The 16056-nt window shown below is 57.0% G+C and overlaps 1 protein-coding gene across 4 annotated transcripts; it reads right to left on the bottom strand.

Annotated features, from left to right (window-relative positions):
- Nucleotides 1-2585: 2585 nt before the first annotated feature.
- SLC9A5 (solute carrier family 9 member A5) lies at nucleotides 2586-15980 on the bottom strand. 4 transcript variants are annotated; one of them, XM_075101846.1, is made up of 16 exons: nucleotides 15803-15980; nucleotides 10925-11227; nucleotides 10097-10263; nucleotides 9717-9795; nucleotides 9267-9444; nucleotides 8916-9136; nucleotides 8555-8757; nucleotides 7882-7971; nucleotides 7681-7751; nucleotides 6828-6957; nucleotides 6574-6662; nucleotides 6302-6428; nucleotides 6002-6172; nucleotides 5340-5409; nucleotides 5003-5134; nucleotides 2586-4710 (listed from the first exon to the last, which is right to left on the bottom strand). In XM_075101846.1, the coding sequence occupies exons 1-16, from the start codon at nucleotides 15933-15935 to the stop codon at nucleotides 4244-4246; spliced, it is 2631 nt and encodes an 876-aa protein (XP_074957947.1). In that variant the 5' UTR covers nucleotides 15936-15980; the 3' UTR covers nucleotides 2586-4243. The 4 variants fall into 4 exon arrangements, with proteins under 4 accessions (XP_074957947.1, XP_074957948.1, XP_074957949.1 ...); XM_075101847.1 differs by having other exon boundaries at nucleotides 10097-10260; XM_075101848.1 differs by having other exon boundaries at nucleotides 10097-10260; nucleotides 10995-11227.
- Nucleotides 15981-16056: the final 76 nt, after the last annotated feature.

Here is a 16056-nt window from a genome sequence, read left to right as displayed (position 1 = left end):
CTCCATCAACAGGCAGAGGAGGCTTCCAGTGAAAGCAGGGAGCAGGGATAGCTGCTTCACATCCGAAGAGTGGGAAGGCAAAGGCAGGAGAACTCAGGAGAGGTGTTCATTCTGATCATATCCAGGTGAGATGTATGCCTGGACTGACAGACAGGAGCAGGGAGGAGTAAACACGGACTGAAGTGTTTCCAAAACATGTGTACGCAGATATGATCAGAACGAACTCCTGAATTCTCCTGCATTTACGTTCCCACTGTTCTCTGTGAAAACGTGAGCATGGGCAAAGCCTCTGACATGCTTTGTGCTTGCTGGGGCCAAGTGGGAGGTGAGAAGCTGGGCTTCCATTCACTAGCTTTCCACCATTTGTTCCTGTACAGGCCATCATGAAAACATCACACAAGGGTGTCAGAAGTGCTCCAGGAATAGAGCAGAATGAAAAATCATCTAAGGTTGCCCATGAGTCAACAGCACCCTTGCTGCAATGGAGAATGTGAAGCTGGCAGGTTTAAGAAAATTATTATTCCTCTTGGTACCTGTGTACTTGGTACCTGAGAGACACAACTGTGTACTAGCTCCAACTTGGAGCTCCCCAGAACAACACAGATAGATATATGTATCAGATAGAACCAGCTTTAGGAAGACAAAGCAAAGGGGGGAGCTACCTACAGGGGGACACAGAGAAACCAGAGCCCAGCTCTTCTCAGAGGCACACGTGGAAGGACAAGAGGCAACAGGGATGAGTTGCACCAGCGGAAATTCTTGCCGGGCATAAGGAGAAAGTCATTCTGCACAGGAGTGGTGCAGCCACGGTGTGGCTCTGGGACAGGGTGACATTTCCATCCTCGGGGACTTTCCAAACCCAATGGGACAGAGCTCTTGAGCTACCTGCTGTAGCTTTGCCATCAGCCCTGGACAGAGCCAGCATTGCACCGCAGACCTCCCGAGCCCCTTCCAGCCTAAAATTTACTTGATGCTCCAACAAATTGTGCAATGGTGAGGTGGTGATTTTAAGACGACTGCGCAATGCTGCTACTTGGCTGACTTGGGAGATGGCCAACGCCAATCCATCACGAACAGCTTTGCTCTTCCATCTGGCTGATGCCCCTGTTACCAGAGCTGCCTTACATCCTCTGCTGACTTCACAAGTTCTGGTACCAAGGAGAAACTGGAGCTGCTGAGCTTTGGAGAAAGTAAATCACTGTGGAAAAAATGTGCAGATCTAATAGCAGGCTCCAAGGCGAAGCCTGCGTGCAAAATGACAGGTCTGTGATGGGCAGGCAGCTCCAGGATGGGGTTGCTTATAATAACAGTCAGAGGTTGTACATTCTGGGTTACAGTCAGACAAGCAGCTCCTTTGGTTATGCCTTACTCTGTCCTGGAGAAGCAGAGGTTTGGGCACATGTGTTCATGGTTTGGCCCGGGTCTTGGGTTTTTCCACTGAAGCACTTTAGTATTTTTAGGCTGAAAGATACAGCTTGGTGCTATGCTGGAAGGGTTGGAGCAGTCCTGTGCAGGAAGGATGCTGCCTGCTATGTCTCTCTGTAAAGTGAAATACAGAGAGTGGAGTTTGAGAATAAAAACTGATAAACCCCTGTAGGGAAGGGTGCAGTAGGAGCCACCATCCCTGATCACATGGCTGGGGTCAAGGGTGGGAAGAGGAAGCTCCAAGCTCACCAGCTGCTGGCTGGTGGCACGATGAGCCTGCACACACATTAGCTGCTAGGCTCAGATTCCCAGAGCCGAGATGTCTGCTTTTCCTCCTCTGAGGACCTGAATGCTGCAGACCCACCACTTCCAGGAAAACAACCTGGCCCACACAACCTGGTGCACTGCCAAGGCAATCGTGTCTGCAGGAAACGCTGGCACTGAGGTCCAGTATGCAGAGCATGGCCCAGCCAGCATCTCTGGGTCGGTGGGGTGCCAGGCAGATGGAAATGTCAGGAGGAACAAGAGGTTCCAGAGGGACTAGTACAAAGCTCTTGGGGCTAGGAGCTGTATAGGGACCCTGCCAAAAAGGACCTGGGCATGATGGTAGATGCCAGGTTGAATACAAGCCAAACTTCGATCTTGTGAATCAAGTAAACCACATTTACCCTCCTTTGGGAAAAGTGGAGCCAGCAGATCAAGGGAAGAGCAAAGCCAGCACACACCAATGCAGGGAGGTTCCTGTGATCCAGAATACCCTGAAACAGGCCTGTCTGAACCATATTTTTGGCAAAGAAAGAGAAAGCATGGACATGGAAAGATCTGGGCTCCCAGCACTCTGCTGCTGCGCAGGCAGCCATGACACCGGGCAGCAAGGGACTGGCTGCCTGCTGGTCTCTTGCTGGCTGCTCCCCAAGGCGTAGCCTAATGCTGGCTGCAGGCAAGCTTCTGTTTGGAAAGAATTTCACATTTTCCGCAAACATTATCAAAACTAGGAAATCCAGTTAGGCACATCGAGTCTGCAAGGGAGGCTGCGGCCTTGGGTGGAGAAGAGCAGAGAGGCACAGGGATGAGGTGCTTGCAAGGGAGAACTGAACCAAGAGCTGCAGGAACCAGGAATTGCAGAGGGTCCCACACAGCAAGGAGACTAGACCACAATGCCTGCTCCAACTCTGATTTATTGAACATTACAAAATACTCTGCATATAACAATGCACATTAAAACAATATTCTTGCAAATAAGATATTAAGTCTTGAGTCATTTGTGGTGCCCATGGCTACAGAAAACACTGACCCAGCTAGAGATTTAGTATGGCCCAATATCAGAAATCAAAACCAGAATAAGGCATACCAGAAATGCAAAACTATATAAAAACCTTTTAAAAACTTCATGCTCATCCGGTGGGACAGGTACGAAGCAGAACTGCCTTTGCTGAGCCTTGCTAACAGTAGTAGGGGGTACAACCAGCTCACTTGCCCCATGTTGGGTTTACTCACCCAGTGCATCTAAATGTCCCCCTGGCATTTGCTGTCTCAGCGCACCTGTGTAGCTGGATTAGTTATTTACCTGCTTTGGGGCATTAAGAGCCCAAGTCCCCATTCATCCCTAAGAGGAACATCCCCAGCCATCCCGTGTTGCCTGTACCCAGCTGCTGTGCTGAGCTTTTGCATGCTGAGCCATTCTTGAGGAGAAATTCTTGGCCCTTGAGGTCACACCAGGAATAATTCCTGTGAGGGCCATAGCCACCAGCTCCCACCACCCTCTCAGGAGGCAGCAGGGGTGGCTGCGAGGCAGGTGGTGGGGACAGATCTCTGAAGATGCACTCAGCTCTCACCCATCACCCCTGTTCCTGATCTTCATTCATACCTGCTGCTTGCTCCACTCCTCACACCGTGACCAGCCCTCCCACCTGATGGGCCCCCAGGCAACTGGAGGGACTGGGACATGGACAAGATGAGTGCAAAGGATGCTGTGCAAGGCAGCTGCCTCCTAGCAAAGCCAGAAAACTGAACACCACAGCTATTGGGAACACATCCAGACAAGAGGTGCGAGGCTGGCACAGCAGGTTGGGTGCTGGAGGAGTCCCTGTGCATACAGGTTCACAAGTCCAGCTCCTGCTGGAGCCAAACCCCAGGAGCACTGCTCCCAGTCCTGAGAAGGTCATGGCCTTGCCTCTGCAGTACCTCCATAACCTGGGGAACACAGAGCTGCCGTGGCAAGGAGCTCATCTCCGGCCTCCCGGCTGAGCTCTATGCATGCTGTGAGGAACCAGCACTGCAGCTGCCTTGAAGTCAACGGCTCAGTCGCTGGGTGTGGATGGGCACTGGACATCGCTCCCAGCCCTCTCTCTCCCTGGAAGTCTCCTACTCACAGCCAGGCTGGAGATCAGCTCGTGCTCCCATACCCGTGAGCAGCCACAGCCTACAAGCCAGCACTCCTACACCTGAGGGCAGCAGAGCCACAACGGGATTGAGTCTGGCTGGGATCCCAGCCCTGGGAGGGACTTCTCTGGCCTCCCAGCACTGCAAAGATGTGTAGAGACCAGAGAGAAAGAAAGAGATTTGGGGTCTGTGCTGCCCTGGGTGGGCAGGGGCTGGTACCTGCTATTGCAGCCTGAAGCCCAATTATTGACCAGTTTTGCATCAGTAGGTGCATGGGCAAAGCCCACCTTGGAGTGCAGCTCTGGGAGTACTGGGCTCTCCTACCACTCCTGGAGTTTATGGAGACACACACAAGCTTTACAATGCAAGAAGCAGAGTGGTCAGCAGGTCGCAGCCTGTCCGCAGCCCCCAGCCCCTTCCTCATCTGCAGTCTGCCTCAGAGGTGGCTCGCTCTGTTAAACATCAGCCATCTGGACTCTGTGGCAGGCAGGATCCTGCCCTGCTCCTCTGTGGCCATCAAAGGCTGCAGCTCCTGCTGCTCAACACCATCTGGGCTGCTGTCACTCTGCGACCGGCTGCTCTTAGAGATGTGGCTGGGGAACTGGAAGCAGGAACTCTGCTCTGGCATTGCCTGGCTCACAGACTGGGGTTGCTCCTCCAGCACAGGGCAGGCAAATCTCCTATGCTGAGGTCCGCTCTCAATGCCTGGGGGAGAAGCGATGCTCTCCAGGGAGGAGATGCTTTGGTTCCATGCCTTCTGCATATCTACTGGCACGATTTTGGTGGTCTCCGAGGAGATGTAAACAGCCAGATCAGCCTGGTCTCCTTTCCACGGCAGCTCCTTCTCTGCCAACGTGGGTGATGGCGGGATGATGCAGGGACTGGGGCAGACATCCAGGCTGCCTGAGGATGCAGAAGGAGAGACAGTGAGAGGGATCTTGCACAGCTCTTGCTCTCTCCCTGGGCCCTGCAAACATTGCAGAACCAACCACTACTGGATGGCCAGCTGGCCCAGGGATGCAGGAGCCACCAGAGAGGCTCTGCTGTGCCTCCAGAGCCATAGAGAAAAGTGATTCTCCCATTCATGTCCTGCTGACTTTGGTTTTGCCCAGGCCAAGGCAACTTTGTTCCTTAGGTGGAGGAAGCACAAGCTACCCAACAGCAGCTGCCTTGGCATGCGACCATCGGTGCCTACCAGGAGTTGTCTTTCCCTGCAGGACCTCATTGGTGGCTCGAGCAATGAATACAATCCCTTCATCATCCTCTCTCTCTGTCTCCGAGCTATCGCTCTCCTCCTCCTCTGAGCTGACCATCACCAGGACAGGAGCTGCAGCCAGATGGAAGGAGTTAGTTTGGAGGATGGGACACACTGTGGGGAAAGGACTGCACCCATGGGAGGACTTGGTGGTAGCACAACCCTGGGTGCTGTCATGCCACCAAGCTGGCAGTGGGAAGGCACAGCAGGCTGCGCCCATCCCACCCCAACAGGTCCCCTTACCAGGACCTACAACATCACTTGCCACTGGCTTTACCTGCCTCCTGCCAGGGGACGTTTCTGTGCGTCTTCCCATTGGGTGCATCACTGGTCAGAGATATGTTCTTCTGCGAAGGAAGAGGGACTGGCTGGGACCTGCCTTGTGCAAACCTCTAACCCTGACCCAGGCAGCCCTGCAAGCCAGGGTAACCCTGGGACACAGACTCTGACTCCAGCTAGATGGCAGCTGGCAGTCAGTGGTTCCTAGTGCTTAGGTGTTGCATCTTCATGGCCCTACAATAAACAGCTCAGCTACAATGGCTACAAGAGCCTCCAAACAAGGGAAGACACCTAAGGCCCAGTTTAAGGTGCAGTGCCACACTTCTGAGCCTGGATCTGGGCTGACGTTCAGGCTACTTCATGCTGAGCGCTCTTGAAAAACAAATGTGGGGCTCCTCCAGGGCTCAGGACTGCTTTGCCCAGGGAAGAGCGACCGCATGGCAGCACTGGCATGGTGAGGACATGTGGACATGCGAGACCCATTTGCTCACACGCAGCATATGCAGGACTGACATGAGGTGAGCTGTTCTCCACACTGGCCCTGGAGCTGCCAACACCCTGCAGCACTTCAACTAACCCCCAAAGGACCTCACTGTCTGCAGCCTCAGGGAGGCCACATCTCAGAGCTAGTAACCGTGCAGGAGTTTGCGGAGCACTTGCCTTTTTCCTGCCCTTTTCCTTCAGCCTGGCCTTGCTCTTGGAGGAGCAGACATTGTGCTTTGTGGACTTGAAGGTTTCCAGCCGCCTCTTCATGTTCTGCCGGAAGATTTCTTTATCTTGGCGCTCTTGTTTATCTGGAGAGATGAAGTGACGGCTGTAGCTGGCCTTGTACTGGCCGAGGGAGAGGCAAAGAGACACAGGGTGAGCAGCTGGCCCCATAGAGCATCCTCCATCCCTGCTCCTCTTGTGGGTGCTGCTACCCTCAGGGTGAGCTGCACACCACAGCCAGGGAATGCTCACCCGCCGGCGGGGCTTGTAGAGGCTTCCTCGTAGCACGTGGTGCATGGCAGCATCTTCCTTGTCCCGGCGGCTTCGCACAGTGTCAATCACCTGCAAGTCCAGGCATGCGCCGCTCCCGCTCTCCCTCCTTGGGGGGGAATGGAGATGCTGGGCCCCATGCCTGCATCCTGCCAGCCCCCTGCCAGCACTGGCACAACCCACCCCCAGGAAGGGGGCAGATGCAGGGGTCCAGCAAGGTCTGCCCAGGGGCTCAGAGGGATGCTCGTACTCACAGGAGGTTTGTGACCGATGACTCTGACATGGATGTGCGGCTGGGCATGGAGGGCAGTGCCAGCTTGGCAGCTGAGAGCACGTGACCACCCTGGGAGGTGGGAGGGCAAAGCTGGCATCAGGGCAGTGGGGACCCAGCCAAGCCAGGGGGGTCCCTGCTGCCTGGCCAGAGGAAACATGCATGGCCATGTGCAGGGTGGACCACCGCCCAGGCCTGCTGGCTCCTATCGGGGCCGTCCCACCACCTGGCCCCCACCTGGTCGACAAAGCTGATAGCATCACGGATGTTCAGCTTGTAATAAACATCCCAGATCTCATCCCGCAGCCTGTAGGCAGATTTCCGCATCAGGAGCTGGCTCAGGTACTTCTTGTCAAACTGTTCCCACCTGCCACAAGATGAAGGCACATGCAGTTTAGCTCCCACGGGGTACCACAGCCATGGACCCCCTACGCACATAAGGTTGAGAGTGTCCAAAGTATGGTGAAAGTCATCTGGGCATGCAGTAACCAGGCTGTGCCCAGGGACATGCTGCCAGGGAGGGCAGGAGGGGAGGGGACACACTGACCCTTCATCCCTGCCCAAGGGGAAGCCCAAGACCAGCGGGTCTGTGGCAGGCAATGGGAGGGGGACTGGGGCCAGTGCGGCTGCACCACTGGAGCACTTCCCCTCCAGGAAACAGGCTTTTTACATCCTTTTCCTGTTGCCGTGCTGCAGATAAAGTCTGGGCAGTGTTTAACGGGGCTCTTCCCTCCTCAGCGCCCAGTGCAGCTCCGCCCATGGGGAGGCACAGGGCCATCGGCATTGCCACAGACACCCCACAGCCCCCAGCAGCTCCAGCACGGGCAAGCAATTCCAGCTCTTGCAGCTTCCCCAGCCGCACCTGCCTGACCTCTCTCTGGGATGCTTTTGGGAGCTTGGTCTGCTGCACAGCAGTAGCCAGACAGTCCCTTTCCAGATAGACTGATGGATAGACATACAGCCTTCCTGGTCTTGCTGCCCTGCCTAAAGCAGGGGTGCCCTGCAGCAGGGACCCTGCAATGTTCCCATGGCTGGCATGCATCCACCATCCACTCGATGGCTGATGGAGGCTCCTGGCTAAGACACTCACTTGTCCCGCCAGTAATGGTAGCCATGATGCCCCACAATGTCCTCCACTGCTGCCAGGATGTGGTCAAAGGCCTTGAGCAAGGAGAAGAGGGTGAGAGCAGTGGCGAGGCTGCAGGTGCCCCAGGGGTGCCAAGGCCATGCATCGCTGTCGCCCAGCCCTGGTGGTGCAGGGAGCCAGGCAGCCTCTGGCACCAGCACCTACGTGCTCATGCAGCTCCTCATTCAGTGTGGGCTTGTGGTGGTCACTGCGCTTCACCTTCAGCCACGTCACCAGGGGTTTGATGGTGAGGCCCTGGAACGGCAGGAGAAGGCAAGGGAAAGACTGGGAGGGTGAGAGGGTGCATGGCTGGGGCAGAGGCAGCAGAAGCAGCATGAAGTGACTGGGGACAGCAACAGTGCTGGCTGTGTGTGTCCCCACCAACCCACACCCTGCGCCTGGGACCTGGGCAATGGTCCTGTGTCCCAGCAGGCAGTGATCACGTACCCCCCCAGTCCACCTTCCCCTAGGCTCACATCCATCTGCCATGTGGCTCCCCTTCTCAGGGCGCAGGAACCCCAGAGCCATGGGCCATCAGCAGCTTTCTAAAAGAACAGCCTGGCCAGGCACACCCCATTGCTGCTCTTGGAACAAGTTCCAGAACAAGAGGCCAAGAGGGAAACAACGTGGACCATGGCCCCACCCCTGCAAAAGCCACCAGGGTGGTCCTGCATGCTAGCCTAATGAAGGATGGGGTGCCAGGAGGCACCTAGGACCAACCGTGACTTGAAAAGAGCTACTTGCCCCAAGCACATGTCCCCAGGCACCTGCCTGGACCCCCAGGACAGCTCTGGGCAAGAGAGCAGCACTGAAGGAGGGCACAGTGCCCCATCCTCACCTGCACAATGACAGTGAAGAACACTACCACAATGGTTGTTGCCACAAAGTAGTCCTTGGCTTTCACCTTTTCCCTGTCCAGCAGGATGACCAGGGCGAAGGCCACAGCTCCACGGAGGCCACCGTATGACATGACCACCTGGTCGATCCTGTCCAGGGGGATGAGGCGGAAGCGGTTGAGCACGCAGGTCTGGAGGACAACACCTAGGGAAGAAGGAGAAGGAGAGCTTGGGATGCCGGCAGAGCCCTGCTTGCTCCTGGAGACAGGGCAAAGCCCAGGCCAGGAGCTGTGGCTGGTCCCATTCCCCAGCCTTTCTTGGTGGAAAGGCATGAAAAGAGCTGGGTCAGTGGGACAGACTGACCCACAGCTCTGAAGAGCAGGATAAAGAACAGAGTGCCCAGCACCAGTGCTGTGTCCCATGCCCACTTGGAGGTGTCCACAGCCGAGATGCCCAGAAACATGAAGATGATGGTCTCTGAGCTGCTGGCCAGTGTCTTCATGGTGTACTTGACCGTAGTGCGGGATTTCTGGGAGATGTTGGCTTCCACATACTTCTTGCAGCAGATCCCACAGAAGGTGACTCTGCAGAGGGGCAGAAGGAACCAGCATGACCCTATGGTGGGATGAGTAATGGGTCTGCTCACCACCTCTTGCTGCTCAGCACTGCATCCCGATTTCCTGGACCCACTCTGGGGGACACTCCGGTACTCACGCCAGGATGGAGGAGAGTGAGACCATCTCAGCTGCAAGGTATGCGACATAGGCCAGGAGGAAGACGAAGAGTGGCTCGATGATGCGCACGCGCTTGGTGAACCGCGTGATCAGGGCCAGAAGGAAGGCAAAGAGCAGCCCCACAGCCGTGCCCCCCAGGCTCACCAGAAAGAAGGAGGCTGGTGAGGGGAGAAGACTCAGTTGCACCTTAAGCAAGCAAGCCCAGCTCCTGTGCCCCACAGCCATGCCATGCTGGGCTGGCCAAACCCGACATTCCTACCTGGTTCCCCACCAAAGCATCCCATGATGACAGCTGATGTGTGACCCCTGGGTTGGAGATGACAGGGCTGTGGTGCTCAGTGCCCACCCCACAGCATGACAGCACCCATGCTTGCCCCACACACTTCACCCCGGAGGAAGAGACGGAGGGGCTGGTGGGGCACATACTCACCTACCCCCTTCATGTAGTCCGTGGCATGGATCTGTGCTGGGCCCAGCTCCACAAAAGAATTGAAGACCTTGTACAGCACCTGCAGGCAAGGCAAATCCCTTGGGGAAGGCAGGGTATTGTCCTGCCTTGAGAGGGGCAGCACCTGTGGGCAGGACGGACCCTGCGGAAGAGGCATCACCTGCCCCAAATCAGCCAAGCAACAGAGCTCATCTCTTCAGGCAAGGTCCCCCAGGGCCAGGAGAGAGGAGAGACCCAGAGAGCATGGCAAGAGTCTGCCCCTGGCTTGGGGATGTCACCTGCATCCTCTGCCCATCCTGCGGGATGCCAGTGCCCTGGCCCACATTGGGCTCCACTTTTGGGCCCCCCAAGCTCCAACTCACCACGGTGACAGCGTCATTCAGGAGTGACTCGCCGAACACAATGATGAAGAGGGTCTCGTTTACATGGACCTCTTCAAAGACAGCCAGCACTGCCACGGGATCCACAGCTGAGATGAGGCTGCCGAAGAGCAGGAAATCCATCAGCCCAGCTTCGACACCTGGATCTGCTAGGACAGAAGGACGAAACTCAGGCAGACCATCTGCCTCAGAGTCCCTTTCACCAGGCTGAATCAAGCCTGTCCCTCATCTTGCTCCCAGCAACTTGGCCACAGCATCCCAACTGGAGTGCAGCGGGCTGAGCCAGGGAGCGCTTCCAAACCTCCAGGGTCCCCCAGGTGAAGCAGAGTTCAGCATGTTCTTGCTGCAGCATGAAGGAAGCAGGGCTTGGACATCCCCCCCTGGCACCCAGGTGCATTGCTGCCCCTCTGGCAGGTAGGCACCAAAGGAGGCTCAGCAGCCCCACCTCAGGTCCAGGCATCAAGTGGTTCCTCCAGGCTCAGGAGACTCGAAACACAGCCCAGGTCAGCCAGGGCCAGTGGCTACAACCACAGACAGGGAACATGGCAGTAAGCCAGCAAAGCTAGCCAAGGTCAGTGACAAAAATAGCAAAGACATGAGTCAGCTCAGTGCCGAGCAGGGCTCATTTGTCCTGCACACTTGACAGTCCTGCCAGAGCACCATTCCCAGAATGCCAGGACCCTACTCCTGCCATACTTCCTGGGAATCCATGGCAGGGCTGGGCAGTGGGCTTTGAACTTGGGGGTGCTTTGCACCCTCTGACCCATCTTTTGGGGATGTGGTCTAAGCTGGGCAGCCCTATGCACCCACCCATGAGCCCAGCCCGGTGAAGCCCCCAGAGCGCAGAGCCAGTGGTGAAGGAGTTCCAGAGTGTGCCCACCACCGCGTAGGTGAGGATGGCACCAATGTTGTCGAAGAACAGCCGGCTGGGCATGAAGTAGCCCGAGTCTAGGACAATGGGGGGCAGAAGGAAGAGGAAGAACATGTTGGGCTCCAGCTGATACTCGGCTTTCTTCGCCACGGCCAACACAATGCCCCCCAGGCCCAGCCCCAGCAGGATGAGGAGACAGCTCTCTGGGACGATGGATGTCACCTTCCTTGACAGGTGGAAAACTAGAAGGAAAGGAAGAATGAGAGCATCAGCCAAACAGGCACATGGACAGAGCATCCCAGATCCCCAGGCTCCACAGAAGGGTTGGCTGATGCATGATGGACCCTGGGAAGGACAAGGGAGCACCTAAGGCTGCTTCGTGGCCATGTGTGCACAGAAGACCACCCAGCTAGCTTCCAAGTCAGGATTTCAGGCCCCTGACTCTTTGAGATCTCCCTCTCCTCCTCAGCCACTGTCTAGTAAGCCAAGCAGCCAGGCATTTTGCTTTTCTCGGCCTGTGGCATCACACTTAAAGGATAAAAGCAGCCAGTGACCACGTTCACAGTGTCACAAGCAATGCTGGTTGTTGTTCGAGCAAAGCCATCCTGGTTCACTGGGACAGAGACGAGGATGCTCAGTGCTGGTAACAGGGTGACCTTGTCTGCAGCCGTCTGAGCAAGCAGACGGAGCAGCATGCAAACCACTGCAGCGCAAACCGGTCGGCCAGTCTCTGTGCCAGCACACAACCTCCCTCAGTACCAGCTGAGCTACCTGCACGGAAAAACCAGGTGCACAGGAGCTGTAGATTTAGAGATGCTTTGAATAATCAGTTTATTCCACATGAGGTTTGGGGCAAATCCTAAACTGTGATGGAACAGGATATATTTTTTAAAGCAAGCAGAGTAGGCCCTTGGTGTTCATCCATCAGCAATGTGGCAATGAGCCTGCAGCTCAGGCACAAGCCAGTGGACGTCACGCCATCCAGCATAGGGGACTCACTCCTCCAGGCAGCCTTGTCCCCATGGCCAGGGCATCCTGGGTAATCCCAAATCATTCTAGCTTCCAGGTAGTCAGCTCCCCATGCCTGCAGATTTCTCCTCCCTAGCGCAGGTTGCTGCGTTTTTGCTACCCACAAAGGGCAGTGCTTGGGGAAAGGCTGTCGAGGGTCACATCAGTTTTGCCCCCTCATCGTTCTGCCATCGCTTGTAACATCCAGCCCAGCTCTGTAGCATGACTTGGCCATCAGATGAAGAAACCTCCTGGGGAGCAGGTTCCCCCAGGCACTTCCAGAGCCACCTCTGTCCTTGAGCACACAGCAGGTACAAGGGACATCAGAGCAGCCTCTGAGCCATCACTTTGCTGCAAGCCCAGCCCTGCTGTCAACCCAAAACCCAGTCCCTAAAGCCCTTTAGCTGGATTAAAGGTGTCCATTGCTTGTGTGAAGCCATCCACCAGAAGGAAAGCTCTGCTGTGGTCACACACAGATCCTAGGCTTTTTACCTCCTTGGGAACCCCCATGGACAGACCATAACGTCTTCCTAGCCTGGAGTGCTAAACTCCAGTGGCACAAACCTGGAGAGAAGCCCAGGAAAAGGCTGTGTTTCATCAGTAGGTTTCCATGTGTCTATGCCCTTAACATTCTCCTCTGAACCTGTCCCAGTCCTCCTCTATCCTTTCAGGTACAGACCCCAGTGTCCCTGAGAGGCAGACACCCTGGGCACTGAGGTCGTGGCCTCCTGATGTTCTTCCTTTCCCCTTTCCTAACACCTCTTCGTCGTTTTGCTTTTCTTCGCTGCAGCTGAGCACTGAATTAGAGGAGATAACTTAGTGTCAAAGATCTGGTCCTAAGCAGAGACAACACCTGTGACCCCACCACCAAACGTGCAAGCTAAGGGCCATTTTTCCTCTTATTGAGACCTTCACGGCAACCTGCGCTGCTCCTTGGCACAGTAAGCCTTGGCCATGCCATCCTGGCAATCCCTGGCACTGCTCCCCTGCCATAACACCCCAGGAACACTGCCACAGACAGCAAGGGCAGAGTGGAGAGCACCAGGGTGGTGTGATCTGCAGTTCCATCACCAGCCACCTCAAGGGGAAAGAGCCACAGACCAGCCAGTGCCAAGTCTCTTCCATAGCCCTGCAGCCAGGCACCCCAGCCACAGAGCCTGGGGCACCCACCCTCAGACCCAGCCACCTCCGCTCGCTGCCAGGGGCTACGATTCAGCCATGGAGGCAGTGGCGATATGGATGCTACAGCCCTCCAAGCAAACCCACAGCCTGGAGAAGGGCTGGCTGAGCTCCAGCCCAGGCGAATTCCTGCTAAATGACCGCACAAGCTGCGGCAGAGTCCTGTTCACCCCACGCAAGCCCAGCAACACAGCACCGGTGGGCGAATGGCACTCATTCAGTGCTTGCGGCAGGCTGCAAAACCGCTTCCCGCCCACGGGAACAAAGCTCTGAAGTTTTCAAGAAGGGAACAAGGCATCCAGCCCCTTTCTGCACACTCAGGAGCACTGCCAAGATCCCCGCTCCGGCAACCCATCTGCATTCCCTGTGCTACAGAGGTATGCCCTGGTTGGCTGGAGAGACCCAGGAGAGCCCTCAGGGATGCTATGGAGACATGGCTTCTGGTTGTTATCCTCATTCTTCTCCCCGAGCCAAAACCTTGGGCAAAAAAGGGTGCAGCATCTATGGGAAAGACCCTGCTTGTCCAAAAATTCCCTGGCTGAGGGGGGATGCTGCCACCCTCATGAGCAAATGACAGCACATGAGCTCCTCTGTGCTGTGGGGAGCAGCCAGCGGGGACAGGTGGAACGAGGTCTAATTTTACACGTGCTAGTCAAGAATTTCAGCATTAAAGGTTCCCACAGCAACAGTAACTTAGCCACATGTGAATTAACTTCAGAGCCATAATCCACACTCAGGCATCCATAATTTGTCATTGGGAGGACTCAGGGCCAAAACCCGCTTCGTTCCTTCAGTGCTTGGGAAATGGCGAAACACCTAAACCAAGACACAAGCAGCTGGGGTCAGAAGTGATGGTGCAAGGAGAGAGGGTTGCAACCCATAGGGATGCTGCTGGGTAGAAAAACATCCATCTGCTGGCAAAGCCAAGCCCACAGGGCAGCTGTTGTGAGGAGCAGGTTTGGGGCAATGCTCCTTACTGGTCCTTAATTTCCCTCTTCCCCACATGCCGTTCAAGCAGATCTGTGCTCTGACCAAGTACAAAAAAGGCAGCAAAGCCCGGACGATGCCTTGCTGTGCAGGAAGTCAACACCCAAGCCAGTTTTCCCCGCCCCGGGTGTTTGCTGGCTTGGGGCACCCCAGCATCGTGACCGCCTCCGAGAACAGAGCCCACAGTGTCATTTCCCCATCACCCAGGCACGGGGCCACTTCCTCCCCTGCAGTCACAGGGCTGTGAGCTGGCAGCCCAGCGCCACCACCACAACAGTTCCTCTGCGCCAGCCTACGCCCAGCGTCCACGGCTGCCGCAGCCAGTGCTGCCCCCTCCCTCCACTCCCCAACATCCTTCACCCCTGGCTCCATCTCCTCCGTGGGCTCCCATGTGCCCTGGAGACCGCGCATGCATGGGGTCACATGCCACCTCTGGGGACAGCCCTGCCAGGGTGCTGCCCACAGCCCTGCCTCCAGGTTGTCACTCCTTGCTCTGGGCTGTGAGTACCCATCGGACCCATCCAATGCGCTGAGCAAGACAGCCCGGAACTACCCACCATCTGGGTTGTACCTCCCAGATGGAGAGGGAAGGTGGCCATCAGCTTGTTTCAGGCCTGGAAGAGCATGGCAGAGCTACGGGCTTGGGAATGACCCCAGCTCAGGCCCCCCTGCACCCACCAGCACTACCAGGGCAAAGGGGAGTACATCAAGGATGCTCTGCAAAGGGAGCAGATCCAGGGAGATGTTTGAGAGAAGAAAATAAAAGCCAGAGAAAGGAATCGTCTCTCTGATCTTCTGCAGGTAGGAGTGACGTGCTCGGCAGCTGGAGGTGGCGCAGCTGCAGACAGAGGGTTGTATTTTTAAGTTCATGATGCCTTTTAATTCATTCCTCACAATGCTTTAGGTCTCCCTTGCATGAAGGCCAAGGAGGGAGAGGAGCGCAAGGTCCACAGCAGTGGTTTGAATTATGTTTGGGACCAGCAGAGGCCAGCTGGTGGTCACAGGTGTAGCTGTCCCCTGGGTACTGGGAGCTGCTGCTGGTCCCTGGCTGCTCAGAGACTCCCCTGCCTAACTCTGAACCTACATTTCTTGAGCCTGATCCAATCTAAGAGTGTGCCCGTGCCCCCGCCCCCGCCATGGCAACTGTGCCCACAGCGGGGCCCCCGAGGAGGAAACCTGCCTCAAGGTCATGGTCTCATCTCCTGGGCCCAGCACAGCAGGCAGGGACACCGTGTGGGACCAGCACCTAGGCACCCTGCTCAGCACCCACAGGCAGGCGTCCCCTCCCCAGCACCCAGGGTGCTCCGCGGGGCACAGCCCTGCAGCCGCTCACACACATCCTCCTGGTACCTTCCCACACAGCCTCTTGCAGCAGAGCTTCCCCCCGGCTGCCTGGTCCTGTGCTGGAGGACGCGGTGCCGGGTCGTGCCAGCCACCACGGCGCAGCTGCAGACGGCGACCAGCCGGGCTCTGGCAATTTGTCCCCATGCCCCGTGTCCTGGTGTGCGGTGGCACCCTTTGCCCCGGATGCCCCCACGCCCACGGTGGATGCCGCATCCCACCCTGCCTGCCCCGGGGGTGGGCGCAGCTGCTCCCGGGGAACCGGGGAAGAGGCCGGGGTGGGGGGGACACACGCCACTCACCGATCTTGGCCAGGCTGGCCACCAGGATCCAGGCGGCCACCAGGCAGGGCGCCTGGACCTCCCGCCACTGCCACCGCAGCAGCTCGGCCCCCGCCGGGGCGGCGGGGCCGGGGGAGGCCGCCGGGGGCTGCATGGCCCCTCGCCGTTCCCCGCCGCTCCGCCGCGCTCCCGGCCCCCGCCCGCGTCACGCGCACGTGGGGCCGCCCCACGCCACGCCACGGGCTCCGCCCGCCGCTCCTCGCCCCGCCCGGGCC

Source organism: Phalacrocorax aristotelis, chromosome 8, assembly GCF_949628215.1.
Source record: "Phalacrocorax aristotelis chromosome 8, bGulAri2.1, whole genome shotgun sequence".
Taxonomy (NCBI): domain Eukaryota; kingdom Metazoa; phylum Chordata; class Aves; order Suliformes; family Phalacrocoracidae; genus Phalacrocorax; species Phalacrocorax aristotelis.
This window is presented reverse-complemented; position numbering and strand designations above follow the sequence as displayed.

Coding starts and splice junctions, on each gene's coding strand:
- SLC9A5 (XM_075101846.1), bottom strand. CDS start 15,935: ATGCAGCCCCCGGCGGCCTCCCCCGGCCCCGCCGCCCCGGCGGGGGCC. Junction 5,410..6,001: donor AGGAAAAGGGCAGGAAAAAG/GCAAGTGCTCCG, acceptor CTTCCTTCGCAG/AAGAACATATCTCTGACCAG. Junction 5,135..5,339: donor CGTCCCCTGGCAGGAGGCAG/GTAAAGCCAGTG, acceptor ATCTGGCTGCAG/CTCCTGTCCTGGTGATGGTC.